At 41.9% G+C, this 19497-nt stretch overlaps 1 protein-coding gene across 1 annotated transcript in view; it reads left to right on the top strand.

Moving 5' to 3' along the window:
• The window catches only part of GLRA1 (glycine receptor alpha 1), a 118660-nt gene that overhangs the window by 10620 nt on the left and 88543 nt on the right, over positions 1-19497 (top strand). The window contains exons 2-3 of the mRNA XM_044277458.1: positions 10525-10685; positions 11092-11159. Of these exons, the coding sequence (XP_044133393.1) occupies positions 10525-10685; positions 11092-11159 (229 nt within the window). The remainder of the gene's footprint in view (positions 1-10524; positions 10686-11091; positions 11160-19497) is intronic.

Below are 19497 nucleotides of genomic sequence, written 5' to 3'. Positions count from 1 at the left end.
AGCAGAAGAGAGTTTTTTTTTTTTTTTTAAATCACAAGGACCCTGCAACAAGACTGCTCCAACCCCTACCTCTGATGCGTCAACTTCCCCAAAAATCGCATTAGTGCCTTCATATCTTCGAGTCGATCCCAGTCAGAGCACTGACTTTTTCCGGATCCGTACGAAAACCAAAAGATGAGAGTAGGTACCCCGGGAATTGCAGTTCTGGGACCGCAAATACGCACTTCTCCATTTTAGCATACAATTTATTCTCTCTTAAGATCTGTAAGACCTGTCTCACGTGATCTTCATGCGTCTCCATATAAGGGGAATAAATTAAAATATCATCCAGATAAATCACCACAAACCTGCCCACCAGATGATGAAAGATGTCATTGATGAAGTGTTGAAAAACCGCAGGAGCATTGGTCAAACCAAAAGGCATGACAAGATTCTCAAAATGATCCTCAGGAGTATTAAAGGCCGTTTTCCATTCGTTCCCTTCCTTCACTCTTATAAGATTATATGCCCCCCTCAAATCCAACTTAGAGAATACCTTGGCGCCGACAATCTGATTGAATAAATCTGTGATCAACGGAAGGGGATAAGGATCACAGATAGTAATGCGATTAAGCTCACAGAAGTCCAAACATGGCATAACAATTCCATCCTTTTTTTTTTTACAAAGAAGAACCCATAAGCCACTGGTGATTTGGATGGCCTAATATGACCTTTAGCCAAACTCTCAGTGATATACTCTCGCATGTCTACTCTTTTGGGTTCAGAAAGATTATACAACCGAGACTTTGGCAATCTAGCTCCGGAAATAAGGTTGACAGGGCAATCATACTCCCGATGAGGAGGGAACTCCTGGTCTCCACCCTCAGAGAAAACATCAGAAAAATCCAAAATGAAAGAAGGTAGCATTTTAGTCGTTACAACAGAATGCGATGTGCTGAGACAGTTGTCAAGGCAGTAATCACTCCAATCAAGAATCTGTCTATGTTTGGTTAACCATAGTAAACCTATCACCAGAGGAGCAGGCAAACCCTCCAGCACAAAACATGAAATGGATTAAGTAGGAGAATCTCCCACCTTTAGGTGAATGTCCTAGACCATTTGAGACAGACACTTTTGAGAGAGAGGGGCGGAATCAATCGCAAACACAGAAATATTTTTGTCTAATGCACTTGTCAAACCATGCATACGGACAAACTGGCCATCCACTAGGTTAGCCCCTGCCCCACTGTCAATAAATACTTCCATTTCCACAGTTTTGGAGTCTAGCGTCACCTTGGCAGGCAGGAGAAATTGGGTACTACCGGTAAATGACAAAAGTAGATTCTCAGATTCCCCACCCACACTACCAAGAGTGAGAAGAGGACTAAACACATTCGTTTTTTTTTTGCTTTTCACCTTGATGTTTAATATAAGGACATACGTTAACAAAATGTCCTCCTTTACCACAGAAAAAGCAAAGTCTTTTCTTAACCCTAAAGTTTTTATCACCTGGTCCAGGAGTGACCTGCCTCAATTGCATTAGCTCATCACCAGACATGAGCTTGAGTGTCTCTTTACCCAGAATGTCAGAAGATGTCGCTTCCCCATATGATAGTACATCCCGGGCAAGAGGAACTTTAGATCTCTCCCTCAGACGTCTATCAGTACGTACCACTAGAGACATGGCCCCCTCCAATGATTCTCGATTTTCGTGAAATGCCGAGGTGTCCTTCAGGTTCTCAGACAGCCCATGACAGAATTGACTACGGAGAGCTGGGTCATTCCACTCCGTATCAGTTGTCCACCTCCTAAATTCAGAGCAATAGGACTCTGCAGAACGTTCTCCCTGCCGCAAACCACGCAACTTAAATTCGGCCAGGGAAACACGATCTGGGTCATCGTAAATAAGTCCCAGAGCTCTGGGTCATCTACCGACCGGAGGGATTGTGATCCGGTTGGCAAGGAGAAAGCCCAAGACTGAGCGTCACCTTTAAGTAATAATAATCCCCACTCTTTGACTCTCATCCCCAGAAGAGTTAAGACGTAGCCTAAAAAATAATTTGCACGACTTCCTGAACCGAACAAAGTTGTCACTTCGCCTGGAAAACCTATCCGGGAGAGCGACCTTAGGTTCAGGGCAGGCTTGGTTCCCGCTGCTGGAACCTACCGCCTGTGGTCTCTGAAATTGTGCAACGCCCGTACAGAGATCAGCTACCTCCAAAGACAGCCCCTGAAAGAGATCTCTCCCTCAGACGTCTACCAGTACGTACCACTAGAGACATGGCCCCCTCCAATGATTCTCGATTTTCGTGAAATGCCGAGGTGTCCTTCAGGTTCTCAGACAGCCCATGACAGAATTGACTACGGAGAGCTGGGTCATTCCACTCCGTATCAGTTGTCCACCTCCTAAATTCAGAGCAATAGGACTCTGCAGAACGTTCTCCCTGCCGCAAACCACGCAACTTAAATTCGGCCAGGGAAACACGATCTGGGTCATCGTAAATAAGTCCCAGAGCTCTGGGTCATCTACCGACCGGAGGGATTGTGATCCGGTTGGCAAGGAGAAAGCCCAAGACTGAGCATCACCTTTAAGTAATAATAATCCCCACTCTTTGACTCTCATCCCCAGAAGAGTTAAGACGTAGCCTAAAAAATAATTTGCACGACTTCCTGAACCGAACAAAGTTGTCACTTCGCCTGGAAAAACCTATCCGGGAGAGCGACCTTAGGTTCAGGGCAGGCTTGGTTCCCGCTGCTGGAACCTACCGCCTGTGGTCTCTGAAATTGTGCAACGCCCGTACAGAGATCAGCTACCTCCAAAGACAGCCCCTGAATATGATCGACCAGTGCAGAAACAGTATCCATAGCTGCACTGAAAAACACAAAGGATAACAGTTTTTTGGGCGGTTGATAATGTCACAGGTAATGGAGAAGGGGAAAACACCAGATACACACAAAAGAAATAGACAACAGTCTAGGCCTCAAAATCTAAGGAAGAGGGATGTGACCTCCTATTAATCTCTAGGCCTTTCCCTAACTCCTGCCAGTATGAGCAGATCCTGATGGATCCCATATGCCGGATACCTATGCCCTGCTAAAACTGCTGATGCTGAGCCCTAGGATAGGAAGCAGGAGATGAGACAGCTGGTTCCTTCCCAGATGAAGAAACCCGCATCTCCCTGAGGCCTAGAGCAAAACACACCAGAGAACAACAAACAGTACAGGCAACTTGTACTTAGCTTTGAGATGTATGGAGAAGCAGGAGATCCAAGACAAACAAGCTCTAGCAACTCCAAGAGGAAATATCAACCACATGGTCAGCATTGTGAGGCGGACCTAAATAGACCCTCATCACTGATAGCAAGCAGAACCTGAGGAGAGGTGAGATCCTGCCAAACAACAACATACAAAGAGGAAAATAGAGAGACCTGTCAGATAGCCTCATGTGCAGCAAGTCTATCCGATCTTCTCACCTCTGTGACGGGAGGGACCGTGACAATAGTAGAAGACAAAGTAAAATTGAACTGAATCACTAATAAATACCTTTACTTGTAGTAGCAGGATCTAAAGATAATGGGGGAGATTTATCAAAACTTGAGTAAAGAAAAACAGGCTTAGTTGCCCACAGGAACCAGATTCCACCTTTCATTTTATTTCTTTGGAAAATGAAAGGTGCATTCTAATTGGTTGCTATGGGCAAACAAGCCAGTTTCCTTTACTCCAGTTTTGATAAATTTCAATTAATTTATATGTATAAGTGTCAATCAACACTTTTCAGTAGCTGTGAATATAACAAAGAACCCATTCTTGGTGCTGGACACGAGGGTAAGCATCCAATGCTAGCCCATGACTACTGCTAAACCTATAAAGAGAGACAGCTCAGCACACATAAATATGACGCCAATCTAGTCTGAGGGCTCTCTTGTTCTTAGACTTCATAGCAGCCACAGTGGCCACTATTTACAGTATATGTAGGCCTTGCAGTCTATTCTGAAATGTTAATGATATGCCATAGATTTTCAGTAGAAAGAAAATGCTTGGTGTCATTTTTGCCAGGTAGATATGCTGACATCCTGCTACTACTTTTTCTACTGTATGCTATGGGTGGAAATGGAGTGATCCACCAGAGTTGGACTTTTGCATCATGACTGAGAGGGAAATTTTGTGTTGCTTCCAACTTTTTACTTTTACTTTTCTTGCAGTACCAAATAGTATTGTCAACTCTTGAAAGTTTTACCATGAACAATGAAAACACAGACTAAATCCAGAAAGAGAAAGTTTGCCATTGGTAAGCTTTCTCCTCATTAGTCAATAATTTCTTTCACAGCAGTTTTCTAATATGTTCCTATCACCCCAGATCACGTTGACTTCCTCCCTTATTTTAATGAGGGGTAAGAACTTGTACCATAATTGCTACTTTACAGGTCCTACAATCTTAGCCTACAAGATTGTGAGAGATTAATGCATAGTGTTAGGCATAGGTTAAGGATTTTATGTGACCAGCATCATATAGGAGCCCAGTTTGAATCTTTTCTATGAGCCCCCTATTAGTTGAATTGCTCCTTTTACAAAAGATAATAAGGAAGAGCAGGTTCAGTGAAATCAATGACCCCATACATAACTGCTCTTCTCAATTATTTCAAGCAAATACAAATGCTATTCCCAGCCACTCTAGTGTGTCAATGAGCAGTGTAGACCACCTCTCTTCTCTCCACCTACTTACTAAGGGTACATCCACACAGGATGTAAATTCAGTTGAGAATATCTGCAACGTATTTGTAGCTAAATCTACATTATGCATCTGATCCACAAGGCATCTGCCATGTGTAAACATATCTTAAAGAGTCACCACAAAATGCAATGCAACCTACAGGCAACATGTAATAGAGCAGGAGAAGCTGAGCAGATTGATATATTGTTTTATAGGGAAAAAAAATGTAAAACTTGTCACTTATACATTTATATTTGTGCTTTTTCTAACTTAAGACCACCCTCATGAACAGATGTCAGTACACGAGGGAGGTGTTATCAGTGATTGATAGCATTCTCTGTGTAAGTGTGTATAGATAGCTGTCAATCACTGATAGTTGTGCACGGGGATGTGTTATCAGTGATTGATAGCATTCTCTGTGTAAGTGTGTATAGATAACTGTAAGTCACTGATAGTTGTGCACAGGGATGTGTTATCAGTGATTGATAGCATTCTCTGTGTAAGTGTGTATAGATAGCTGTCAGTCACTGATAGTTGTACACGGGATGTGTTATCAGTGATTGATAGCATTCTCTGTGTAAGTGTGTATAGATAGCTGTCAGTCACTGATAGTTGTGCACGGGGATGTGTTATCAGTGATTGATAGCATTCTCTGTGTAAGTGTGTATAGATAGCTGTCAGTCACTGATAGTTGTGCACAGGGATGTGTTATCAGTGATTGATAGCATTCTCTGTGTAAGTGTGTATAGATAGCTGTCAGTCACTGATAGTTGTGCACGGGGATGTGTTATCAGTGATTGATAGCATTCTCTGTGTAAGTGTGTATACATAGATAGTTGTCATCACTGATAGTTGTGCATGGGATGTGTTATCAGTGATTGATAGCATTCTCTGTGTAAGTGTATATACAGTTGTGTTCAAAATAATAGTAGTGTGTTTAAAAAAGTGAATAAAGCTCAAAATCCTTCTAATAGATTTTATTTCCATACACACAAATGCATTGGGAACACTACACATTCTATTCCAAATTAAAAAATTAAGAAAAATATATCAAATTTGTGTTGTTCCTCTAAAAAAATTTGAACAAAAGTGAATATTAGACTCTTCAAAAAAATTGCTGTGTTTGTATTCTTCTTTACAAACTCAAACATTCACTATATAAACTGAAAAATGTTTTTTTCTCTCCTTTGAATCACTTAACTAATATTCAGGGTCTATTCACACGTCCGCAAATAAGTCTGCATCCGTTCCACAATATTCATTCTCAATGGGGCAGGAATGGATGCAGAGAGCACACTTTGTGCTCTACGTATCTGCATTTCCGGAGCACAGCCCCGAACTTCCAGGCTTCAGGCCCCGAACTTCCGGGCCGCAGCTCCGCAAAAAAATAGAACATGTCCTATTCTTGTCCGCAATTGCGAACAAGAATAGACAGTTCTATGGGGTGTGCCGGACGGGTGTATTGCGGATCCGCAATACACTACGGACCTGTAAATAGACCCTAAGTTGTATAACCACTGTTTCTGAGAACTGCTGTACATCTGTGTTGCATGGAGTCAAACAACTTCGGGCACCTGTATTCAAGCCTAGGATGATTGGACTACATTCCACAATTCTTCTCGATTTCTTGGTTTTGCCTCAGAAACAGCATTTTTGATGTCACCCCACAAATTTTCTATTGAATTAAGATCCGGGGATTGGGCTGACCACTCCATAACGTCAATCTTGTTATTCTGGAACCAAGATGTTGCATGTTTACTGGTGTGTTTGAGGTCGTTGTCTTGTTGGAACACATTTCAAGGGCATTTCCTCTTCAGCATAAGGTAGCATGCCCTCTTCAAGTATTCTGATGTATTCAAACTGATCCATGATCTCTGGTATAGAGAAATAGGCTCAACACCCTAGTATGAGAAACATCCCCATATCATGATGCTTGCGCCACCATGCTTTACTGTCCTCACAGTGTACTGTGGCTTAAATTCAGTGTTTGGGGGTCGTCTGACAAACTGTTTCTGGCCACTAGACCCAAAAAGAACAATCTTACTTTCATCTGTCCACAAAATGTCTCTTTAGGCCAGTAAATGTGCTCTTTGGCAAATTGTAACCTCTTCAGCACATGTCTTTTTTTTAACAGTGGGACTTTGCGGGGGCTTGTTGCAGGTAGCTTGGCTTCACATATGCGTCTTCTAACTGTAACAGTACTCACAGGTAACTTTAGACCTTCTTTGATCTTCCTGGATCTGATTATTGGCTGAGTCCTTGCCATTTGGGCTATTTTTCTATCCATTCGAATGGTAGTTTTTCGCTTTATTACACGTCTTTTAGGTTTTGGTTGCCATTTTAAAGCAATTGCAATCATTTTAGCTGAGCAGCCTATCATTTTCTGCACTTCTTTATATGTTTTCCCCTCTCCAATCAACTTTTTAATCAAGATACGCTGTTCTTCTAAACAATGTCTGGAACGACCCACCTTCCTCAGAATTTCAGAGAGAAATGCACTGCAACCAGCATGTACAACATTTGCTGCCTTCCTTGCTTAAATAAGGGCAATAATTGCCACCTGTTTTTCAAAGAATGAATGACCTCACTCATTGAACTCCACACTGCTATTACTTTGAACATGCCCCTTTCAATAAGTGATTCAATTACAGAGAATCAGCAGCATGCATGTCTTGACTGTTGGGTCTGTTGGATTTCTATTACTCTACTACACCTGCTAGTAAATTATTTGCCATGTAGAAATATAATTTCTACCAAAAACAGTGATTGATCAGGTTAGTGATGTCTGACTGCTATTATTTTGAACACAACTGTACATAGATAGCTGTCAGTTACTGATAGTTGTACATGTGGCAGGTGTTATCAGTGATTTATAGCATTATCTGTGTAAGTGTGTATACAGAGATAGCTGTCAGTCACTGATAGTTGTACTTGGGGGAGGTGTTAGCAATTATTGATAGCATTCTCTGTATAAGCGTGTATACATAGATCGCTGTCATTCACTGAAAGTTGTGCACGGGGAGGTGTTATCAGTGATTGATAGCATTCTCTGTGTAAGTGTGTGTACATACATAGTTGTCAGTCACTGATATTTGTACACGTGGCAGGTGTTATCAGTGATTAATAGCATTCTCTGTGTAAGTGTGTATATAAAGATAGCTGTCAGTCACTGATAGTTGTGCACAGGGATGTGTTATCAGTGATCACTTATACCTGTACTTGGGGGAGCAATGATTGATAGCATTCTCTGTATAAGTGTGTATACATAGATAGCTGTCAGTCACTGATAGTTGTACAGAGGGGAGGTGTCATCAGTGATTGATAGCATTCTCTGTGTAAGTGTGTATACAGAGATAGCTGTCAGTCACTGATAGTTGTACAGAGGGGAGGTGTCATCAGTGATTGATAGCATTCTCTGTGTAAGTGTGTATACAGAGATAACTGTCAGTCACTGTTAGTTGTACACAAAGATGTGTTATCAATGATTGATATCATTCAGAGTGTATATAGAGATAGCTGTCAGTCACTGATAGCTGTACACGAGGGAGGTGTTATCAGTGATTGATAGTAGGGATGAGCGAATCAACTTCATATGTAACATTTGAAGTCGACTTGCATACAACTTTGTTTCAATACTATACAAAGCGAGCAATCAGGTCCGGTTCCAAGCAGAACAGTATTGAAACAAAGTTTTGTGCGAATCGACATTGGATGTTTCATCTGAAGTCGATTCACTCATCCCTAATGGATAGCATTCTCTGTGTAAGTGTGTATACAGAGATAGCGGTCAGTCACTGATAGTTGTAGTTGTCCCCTGGCAATATGCTGGTTATAGGGAGCACAGCTTCTGGAATTGTGTTGAAACAGCTGTAATACACTGCCTGTCCCAAAAAAAGTCACCACCAAAAAAAAAAAGATTCTCAATGGGGTTAAGGTCTGGACTCTGTGGTGGCCAATCCATGTGTAATAATGATTTATCATGCTCCCTGAACCACTCTTTCACAATTTGAGCCTGATTAATCCTGGCATTGTCATCTTGGAATATGCTCGTGCCATCAGGGAAGAACAAATCAAATGATGGAATAGCCTAGTCATTCAGTATGTTCAGGTAGTCAGCTGACCTCATTCTTGGAGCACATACTGTTGCTGAACCTAGACCTGACCAACTGCAGCAACCCCAGATCATAGCACTGCCCCCACAGCTGTTCAGTCCCAATCCCTTGAATTCCCTTTGCATTGTCCGTGTGGAAATGCTCTTACTTTCACTATTAAACATAGCCCTGAGTTCTACTTTTGTTTTTCTTCGATTTTATTTCACCAGACATTTAAGTGATTGCCGATCACGATCATACAGGATTTTTTTCCCGCCACATTTCTTCCTCGAATACGATGGGTCCCCACTATCCTTCCAGTTTTTAATAATGCGTTGGACAGTTCTTAACCCAATTTTAGTAGTTTCTGCAATCTCGTAAGATGCTAAATAGGGGATCACTACTCTATTTACCCTTTGAAAACATTTTTTTTCTAAATCAGCTAACTGCTTTAAATTATGAGCAAAGCAGTGCATATTTTTATGGAAGAAAAGTTTACACTCTAGTCCGCCAGCTATTCCTTACTGTAGTTCTTGTTTTCATTGAAAGCATTTAAAAAAAGGTTACAAAACTAAAATGAGGCAGTACACTTCAGAAAATGAGATTAATTATATTGAGAAATCAGAGAAAATAATTAGTTGGGTGAAATTAAAAAAAACCATAATTTTTATCAGGGTTTTTTGGGATTTTGTTTTTATGGAGTTCATTATACTCTAAAAATGACATGATGCCAAATATATTTAGTATGTATTTTGTTTTATAATGTTTATATAACATAAAAAAATAAAAAAATAAATTCTTTGCATTGCCATATTATAACCCCCATAACTTATTATTTTTCCATCTAGCTGTGTGAGGGCTTGTTGTTTTGCAGGGTGAGCTGTAGTTTGGTACTATTTTGGGGTACATATGAGCTTTTATTACTTTTTATTTAATTTTTGATGCAGGGCAAGATGACCAAAAAATGGCAAATCTGAATTTTTTTCTGTTATGGCATTCACTACGCAGGAAAAATATTTTAATATTTTAATAGAACAGACATTTTTAGATGTGACAATACCTATAATGTTGATTTTTTTATTATTATTTATTTTTATTTTTTAAGGAGATGATTTTAATTTTAATATTTTTTTTTTTTTTATACTTGTTTTATTTTTGCACTCTAATTTTGTCTCCTTCATGTACAAGGGGACTTGTACATGAGGATTTTAGATCTCTTGAACCATAGACTGAAATAGAATACTACTTCAGTCTTTGTGATTTTCACAGGCTGCCTCAGGCACGGCCTTTCAGGCAGCTTGCTATGACAGTGCTGGGAGCCTTCACAAGGCTCCAGGCTGTCATAGGAACCAATCTTATTCTTGTGATTTTGCTGTGGGGTAACTGATTGGAGGGCAAAGGGAGCCCCCTCCCTCTGTCTAACCCAACAGATGTCATAGTCTCTACTGAAAGTGGCATCTAAGGGGTTAAACAATCCCAGTCATTGTGGCCAGCTGTAATACACAACCGTGTATGGAGCAGGAGGATCAGCTAATTTGCCTACGTCATACACGTCTCATACTTCAGTGGGCATAAAGTGGTACTGTCAGGGAATGTCAATATTTGGCCTCTACTAGAGACAGGAAATAGGTCAGGGAAGGTATAGAGAAGGGCCTACAGATCCATTTTAGCCAACACAAAAAGGACACTGATAAATATGGCTCATTAATGGTGAGTAAGTGGGTCTCTAACAAACAATACAAGTTTGTTTTACTGTTTTTATTTCTTTTCCAGTCTTGCAGCATCCAAAGAAGTCGGTGCATCTGCCCGCTCTTCTGCTAAACTAATGTCCCCCTCTGATTTCCTGGATAAGTTAATGGGGAAGATCTCAGGATATGATGCCAGAATTCGACCCAACTTCAAAGGTAATTCTGTTTTAAAGTAGCCAGAGACACTAGTTTTATAAATGGTACTAGATTGGTGGGGGTCCTGGTACAGAATTTGCATTGAAGCTAGGAGCGCTAAGTTATGCCATTTGAGTCAAACACAGAATTCAGAAGATACTTGTGTGGACCCCCTGCTGCCACAATTTATTTGAAAGGGCCTCATCATAGAGTTCCTGAATCTTGCGTTTCAAGCAGGTCCTTCAGTGATGTACCAATTTCTTCAGTAGATTCAAACCTATGTAACTAATTATCTGCATGGATCATTAACAAAGTCCCCATAAATTCTTAGGGTTGAAAAATAAAACATGACTAATATATTAATCACTGTTCTTTATATGTTACAGTACCTTCTTCTATACTTAGTAGATTCTCTGTTTTACAACAGGTCCCGCAGTGAACGTCAGCTGCAACATCTTCATCAACAGCTTTGGATCCATTGCTGAAACGACTATGGTAAGAGATGACTTATTATCTATGCAAATATGAAACATACATTTTTTTAAAGGAACACCGAGGACAATATGGATACCCTGTGTAATGTATATTACAAGTTGTGAGGCGGCATAACACAGGCATTCAAACAACTCCAAAGATAGAATTCCTCTGTCAAGCACAGGCCCTGCACTTGACTTTTTTTGCCCCAAGTGTTTTTCTTCTTTTGTTATTTTAACACATTTACAGGGGTTCCCCAAGCTTTTATTGAACTTGGACAACACCTTTAAGGTATAAGTGATGACACTGAAAACCATATACACTAAAGCTGAATTTACAATGGCCGATGTTCAGGCCGACTATCAGGAACAAACGCTTCTACAAATGCTTGTTCCCAATAATCTGCCCATCTAAAGATACCATAGGTCACCTGATGAACGAGTGCAATGCTTGTTCATCAGGTGAAATGATGTGAGGTGCTTTCTGCTGCCCAGGAAGAATTATTTTGTATGGGGGCAAGCGATTGCAGCAGCCATCACTTGTCCTCCTACTGTGGAGGTGACTGCTGCCGGTAAATGAAGCTCTTCACTTCAACTTAACGAGCAGTTGATTGTCAAGAAGGAACACTTCCTTGCCGACAATCGGCTGCTCCTCAAAATATCTATATGCTTCTTATTCTTCTTAAGTCTCAGACCTAGGAGAGACATATGCTACAGGTGTCATGTCATTAAAATGCACTTTTTACCATAAACAGTGCCACTCTTATCTGTGATATGTGTTTGGCATTGCAACTTCAAATCCACTTGATTGGATCAGAGTTGTGAAACCAGACAGAGTCAATTCTCAAGGGTGGCACTATTTATGGAAAAAATGTAATGCAAGTTACTATGATACTGTTCATTCAGCACATTTTCTTCTTTTAGAAGGGGTATTCCATCTGGGACATTTATGACATATTAATAGGATATGTCATAAATGTCCGATAAGTGCAGGTCTCACCTATCAAACATTTATGCCATATCCTATCTATATGAAGAAAAAAAAAACTATGTAACAGCACAAATAATGTACAATAATGGCAGTTATAGAAAATATTCTGGTGTTAATGCTATGCTTATTTTGTAAATTTGAGATTCTTGGCAAATACATTTTGTACAAAATTATTTGGGCCCGTCTGCCAAACGTCAAGGCGATCTCTGTAAGATGGGAACCTAACACTAAATGCTACCTGTTATGTGCCATAACGGCCACCATAAAATTCAGTGAGTGCAGGTTCCACATGCATGCTGGGTCCACTCTGCTTTTTATAATTTTTTTGTGCCAAAATGGCCTCTATTAAATTCAGGGAATGCAGGTACCAACATGCAACATACCTCACCTGGTTCCAAGACGACTTTAAATGAATGCAATGAGAGTCCACTCTATACCTCTCCTGGTGCCAAAAGGCTTCCAGTGAGTGAGGGAGAGCAGGCTACAGCTTTATACTTACACTAATTAAAATCAGCCTATGGGGCAGACAGGCTGGTCAGGGGTGCAAGACTAAATGGAGTCAGCCACACCTCCAGTACAAACTGCAAAGAAAAAGGGGGTCAGTCAGCACATTCCAATGCGCAGGTGCACATCGCTATGGCTAGAAACACAAAGAATAAAAACCCAACAGCACTCTGCAAACACAAATACCGTACAACAATGCCATAGTTATAGAAAATATTCTGGTGCTAATGCTACGCTTATTTTTTAAATCCTATCGATATGCCATAAATGTCTCAAATGGGAATACCCTTTTAATGCTGAATCATTTCTAGTAATGTATATAATGCTAGGACATAAAGAGCTATAATGGAGGTACTGGTTAGCACAAAACTAATAGCCTAGGGGAGAAAAATGTGGAATGTGAATCTTTAGGATATCGTTTGACAGTCATTTTGATGTCTATGAAAAAAAGCAAATTTCCTTAGCTGCTGATGATCTAGCCATATTCATGATTTCCCTGCTGGAAGTCCGGTCTTTTCATACAGCCTGAGCAAATCAAGTCTTTTCTGAGTATAAAATGGTGATCATCAGTAACATAGTATGGCAAGATTTCTGCAACCTCTTGAGTAATGTATCTTCCCTCCTTACCTGTTATCTGAGCAAGAGGAGCTCACTGGAGCGGCATGACTCCACAGTCCTAACCTGAAAGGGAATTAAAGCTTTTCTGTGTCACACATTGTGGGCTCTAGAGACCCTTCATTATAGCAATCCATGTTCTGCAAATGCTGACCGATTGAAGTTAGTGGAATTAAACTCCCCGTCATCCAGCAGCCCCATGCCAGATTACACCAGATACTTTCTTGAGCATCTTTTCAGCCAGAACATACTGTAGAAAATTAATTCTATATAAATCACTGGATAGTATATAATTCATAGAATGTTACATAGCTGGACATATGGGACAACTGGTGGGAGATTCTTGTAAATTTTTGATGATAAGGGAATATATACTATAGGGCAGTGTTCCTCAACTCCAGTCCTCAGAGCCCACCTGCAAGTCATGTTTTCAGGATTTTCTTAGTATTGAGTAGGTGATATAATTAGTGTCAATGCATCAGGACTTACCACAGGTCTTCATGCTGTGGGATATTCTCAAATCATGACCGGCAGGTGGGCCCTGAGGACTGGAGTTGAGAAACACTGCTTTTGGGGCCAGACCAAGCATCTGCTGTGGGACCCTTTTTGGATGGCAAGAACTTGTGCAGAATGGTGAGGAAATGGGGAAAGGATTCCAGCTGGGCCATGAGACTGCTGTTCTACCACCAAATACGCAACTGTATTGCCATCCTAAGGACGACAATACAGTTCAATGACTGCAGCAGGACACAGGAGCCACTCTCACAGGCTTCTATGCCTATGAGACATTAGATCAAGGCAGGGAATTTGAATTCTCAGCCCTGAAAATATTGAAGTCTAAATATAGAACTGCTTGACAGATGCCCACCTTGATGACTGCATGAGTACGGCTGTCATTAACTATAATCCAGATTTAGAAAGAAAAGCAGAAATCATGCAGAGCCAGGTCTCACCCTGAACTCGTTTATTGCCGTTTCCAGCTGTTTCTTGTTTATATGGCTTCTACAATTGCTATCTGTGTGGCTCGTGACCATCTATCATCCCTGAGTGTAGCTCTCAAGATAAGAAATGTTGGGGACTACTGATCTATAACAGACACAAACCATTTCAGCATTGCACTGTCCCTATAGACACTTTATAATGAAAATCAGCTGTACCTACAAAGAATTTGCCTTTTAAGAGCACTAATCCATGTTCTGAATAATAGAATCATACAGTTAGTTACCATCTAAAGAGCAAACATTATCATCATACTCATAATAAATAGAACCCAGTATACCAAGACCAACCTTAGCAATAATAACACTATATAAGGGCCAAATAATACTGAATATGAACATTTAAAGGAGTATTCCACTAGGTAAAAGTTATCCCCTATCCACAGGACATGTGTGCGGTCGCTCCATTAAAGGGGTTCTCCAGGAATTAAGAAAATTAAAATATTTAAATATTACTTTATTATAAATATATTCTGAAATACCTTTCATTAGTTATAATGGCTCGTTTTGTCTAGGGAGCAATTATTAATTGAAATAAAATGGCCCCGTCCTATTAGTACACACAAAATCTGTCCTAATCATGCAGGAAGAGAAGTTACTTTACAACACTGAGGTAAACATCTGCTTCATCCTCCTCTCTGCTCTGCTTGTCAGGGGTTATGATCCTGAATACAAGTGAATCTCTAGGGGAATAGAGATGATGAGGAGACATGAGAGGATTGTGGGGTGTTGCTAATGAGCAGCAGCATTTGTATGCAGTCTCTATTACCACAGCCACAGTCTGCCCTGTCCATCCCCTCTGTACTAAATTCCCCAGAAATTCCCCTAAAGGTCTTATCCACTGTATTCAGGATCATAATCCCTGACAAGTAGGGCAGAGAGGAGGATGAGGCAGCTCTTTAGCTCAGTGTTGTGAAGTAACTTGTCCCCCTGTGATTAGGACAGGTTTTGTGTAAACTAATGGGATGGCGGCCATTTTGTTTCTCCTGATGTTTGCTCCCCAGACAAAATGAGCCATTATAAATAATGAAAGGTATTTGGGAATATATTTATTATAATATGCAGTGGCATCATTGCAGTGGCTGTGTCAGGCCATTGATGTCCTTAGTGTGCTCTTTGTGTCACATAGGCTGCAGGCCCAAATCAGCCCGTCCAGGGGACGTATTCACTTGAATAATTTAGACAAATACTTTTTCTGTCATTATTGTTATAATATATAGGGCCCCGCACTTGTATTGACTCTCCTCTGGGGTATGCAGTGGAGTGAGGACCACAGTTACTTGTAGTTGTTTTGTACCAAATAATATCTACTTGTAAATTACCCCACTGCATACGGCACATACTCTTTACATGTGTTCCATCTGTTTGGCGGGTTATTGAGACACCGGCAGGGGGACTATGGCATCCAGTTTGTTTGCAGATTTTTTCCAAATTAATTCTGTGTAATAATGTCTCATATTTATGAATTTTGATTAATTTATGATATAAAAAAGTATTTATATTTTTAAATATACTGGGCATTCTATGGTTGTTTTTGTGACAAGACTTTTAGGTTTATAAGATTGGTTCTCTGTTTTCCCTACCTTACGGCTTTATAGTGAGGCCTTCTTCTTTGGTTCTAAACCAAATCAGCCTGTAGCCTCATAGAGAAAATGGCAGGGCAAGAAGCCAAAAGCTCTCTTCTTCACCATAGTTTTTAACTGTATCTTTTATCATAAGACTGTCCAGGGATCTGGGGCACCAAGCCAAATATCTGGGTATTTGCCTGGCTAGCGAAACCATTGTCATATAGTTATAATTCATGGGTTTTCTGGTAAAACTCATCAGCCATATGCGACTTAAAAGCCACAGGTTGAGGACCACTGATATATACAGTGTTTATGCAGATTCCTACTAGTCTACTACTTGAAACGGTAAACTAAGCCATATAACTCCTGACACATCTCCTACATTCAGACTCAGGCCATGAAAAGCGACTATAAGTATGTATTTTAAGGAGTTTCCTCATGCTTTGGGACCCCCTATATGATCCAGAATGGAAAACCACTTTATAAGGGCAGCCTCCACTAGGATGGTCTGAAGCCATCCATTTATTACCTGCGCAGCCATTCATCTGAATAGTCACCATGTAATAGGACATTTCCCTGATGGCTGATGTAGGAAAAATGTCTGTTTGGCTTCACCTGCCAAACGTAGCTGTTTAGCATGTGTCTAGAGGTGGATCAGAGTTGTTGCTCTAATCTGAAACATGTTGTATCTCATGAGACAACCCCCTTTAACTTAAAGGCGAGATGGAACAAAGTAACAGCCCCATAAACAGCCGAGCGTGCTGACGTTCCGCTGTTTTCGCAACTCCCATTGCAATGAATGGAAGCTACTCAAACAAAGTAGCAGAACAAGCTACGCTTTCAAGGAGATGTGACAACCCCTTTAATGCCGAGTACAGTAATGCAGTCCTCAATAATAAGTTGCTATGCCCCTTAACCTAGTGAAACATACAACATTATTGTTAACAATAAGCTTATAACCAATGATTACGGGTTACAGTGCTAGTGCATATTACTGGAAAGCAAATTGCAATATACAAAATTTGCTTGGCTGAAGCCATAAGAGGAGCTTTATCCTAGCACACATGGGAAAATTCACTCGATGTCAGTCTGAAATCAACATTTAGAAATGTTGAAATCAGCCATATCGGAGGACCGACAATCTTTGGAGAGAAACAGGCAACATGACAGGCAACTTTAACAAACGCACGACCAGCTGAGATCAACGCACAGTCAGCTGACATCTGGTTCATTGCGAATCGCCAAGCCCGCACAAAGACAGGGGAACATCGATCAGACTAAGGTAAAACTGAGACAGTAACAACAACAGGTGGGACGCCACCACGGCATATTGCCGCACTGTGTCACTTAGTCTTCCCTGTTTTAAGGACTTGCAACATTTATCTGTGCGCTTGCCACTAAAATACAGTGGCAATATTACCTGGAACTAAAAACAACTGATAATATAATTATCAAAGAGCAATATTCGGACATATAGGAGGATCAGCACTGATAAAGCCCCAACATATGGATTGCGGTTGTCCACAGGTTGGACTTTGATTATTGGCTGCTAGTAACTGCACTCTGTTTAGTACATGGACTGCGGCTGTCTATATTTGCACTGTTGCACTCTGTTTAGTACATGGACTGCGGCTGTCTATATTTGCACTGTTGCACTCTGTTTAGTACATGGACTGTGGCTGTCTATATTTGCACTGTTGCACTCTGTTTAGTACATGGACTGCGGCTGTCTATATTTGCACTGTTGCACTCTGTTTAGTACATGGACTTGTCTATATTTGCACTGTTGCACTTTGCTATACTGCGGTTCTCCATAGATTTGGACCCTGATAATTACTGCTGCTACAAGTGGCAAGGCCGATTTATTGGCCTGTATTTGTGGGAGGGGCGTCTTGGCCTATATCTATCCCACAGCTCCTCAGGTAGCACTGGACGGCAGCGATATTCCTGGTTCCAGCAAAGCTTCAGCGTTTCCTAGACTACGTGACGTCACTTCCGGTTCGCGCTCCCTCCGGCGGTCCTGCATCCTGGTGCGGCGGGTAAGTGACTGCTGCCTCAGCGCAGCATCGGCTCGATCAGTCCGGTCGGTGGGGTCGGTCCCTCTAAGGTAAGAGAGGGATATCCCCACACCGGAGCGGCAGTCTGGCAGCACGCCTCGCTCCCACGTGACTTGCACGTAGGTTGCAGGAGTCAGCGAGACTCCGATTTCTTGCAGGGTTTTTCTCCTTTCAGGTCTGGTGAGGGTTTCAGAGTGTCAGCAATCGGCGGCACGGGGGAGAGGGGGGAGGAAGTGACCACAGCGAGGCGTAGTCGGTAAGGGAGTAAGTGGCAGCCGGCTCATGGGTCTAGCGAAACACTGACATGCTTGTTACTCCTGTCTGCAGTCAGATAGTTTAGTGCATGGTTGTGATGTTACATGACCTGTTGTTTCGCTGATGTATAGTATTGACAAGCCAGGGCAGGTGGAGCATGGGGGCTGGTAGGAGCCGCACAGCACCACTGTTTCACCTGCACGTAAGCCATCTCCGAGGGACGGTTTCATGACATCTTGAGCCCGGTTTGTGGAGGCTATAAATAAAAAAAAAAAAAAAAAAAGGGGTAAAGTCTGGCACGGGCCGCCGTGCTGTCAGTTAGGTAGGGGAAAAGAAATGAAAAAAAAAAAAAAAAAAAAAAAAAAAGAGAGGGGGGGGGGGGGCTCATGCCTTGCAATGTGGTGGTGAGGAGTGCTTGGGGGACACACCCCAGTGACAAGAGCTCGATAACGGCGCACGCCAGACCCGGCACATTGCGTGGCATCTCATACGTGGTTCCACCACAGCTGGGTAGCTTCAGGTGCGATCACTCACCATTTCCTGCATAGTTTCTGGCACAGGCTCGTCAGCCATTCGGCCAATCTCGCGTTCACCACAGCACAGGCAGTCGTGACTCGCCGCCCAGTCTGGGCATCTGCAAAAAAAAAAAAAAAAAAAAAAAAAAAATCTTATTTTGTTCATTTATACGTACAGGTTTTTCCTCGGTCGATCCTTTGTATTCTCCTTATAACAGCGTCTTGTCTGGTTTGGTAAGGTTGATTGCTCCTAATTTCATCCACTGTCGTACGTCCTCCCTCTTTTCTTACCTCAGGTGATCACCAGGGTCAATTTCATGCATGCTGAATTTGCAGTGGCGGTGGTGGTCTGAGCACGGGTGTTAGTCTGTCTTGGCTTCCCAACAGTGTTAGTGACAGTCCGTCAATTTTTGATTATTTCAACAGTCCGGTCATGTCTCACGGCTCAGACATCGTGGATGCCTCCGGCGAAGATCTGGGTTCTAGGGCATCGGAATCCGGCAGTATTCCCTCTCTGCGTAGCTGGACCGTGCCTAAACTCATGTCTGAGTTAGCCAAGAGGGGCATTCCTTTTCCGGCTGGGGCCCGGAAAGCAGAGCTGTATAGGTTATTGGTGTCCAACCCCGCAGATCCGTCTCAGCAAGAGGTCTCCATGGCTACAGTACAGACCTCACTGTCCCAGCTCCATGTCATGCTGAACAGCCTTACCTCCTCCATGTCCGGGGTACAATCCAGGTTGGAGTCAGTAGAGGCCAGGGTCGCTGGCTTGTCCTCACCTGCAACTCCCTTGCCAGCCGTGGCGGCGCCAGTTGCCAGTACGTCAGGTAACTTCGTCACGGTACCCAACGTCACTCCAG

The sequence above is a fragment of the Bufo gargarizans genome, chromosome 2 (genome assembly GCF_014858855.1).
Source record: "Bufo gargarizans isolate SCDJY-AF-19 chromosome 2, ASM1485885v1, whole genome shotgun sequence".
NCBI lineage: Eukaryota > Metazoa > Chordata > Amphibia > Anura > Bufonidae > Bufo > Bufo gargarizans.
This window is presented reverse-complemented; position numbering and strand designations above follow the sequence as displayed.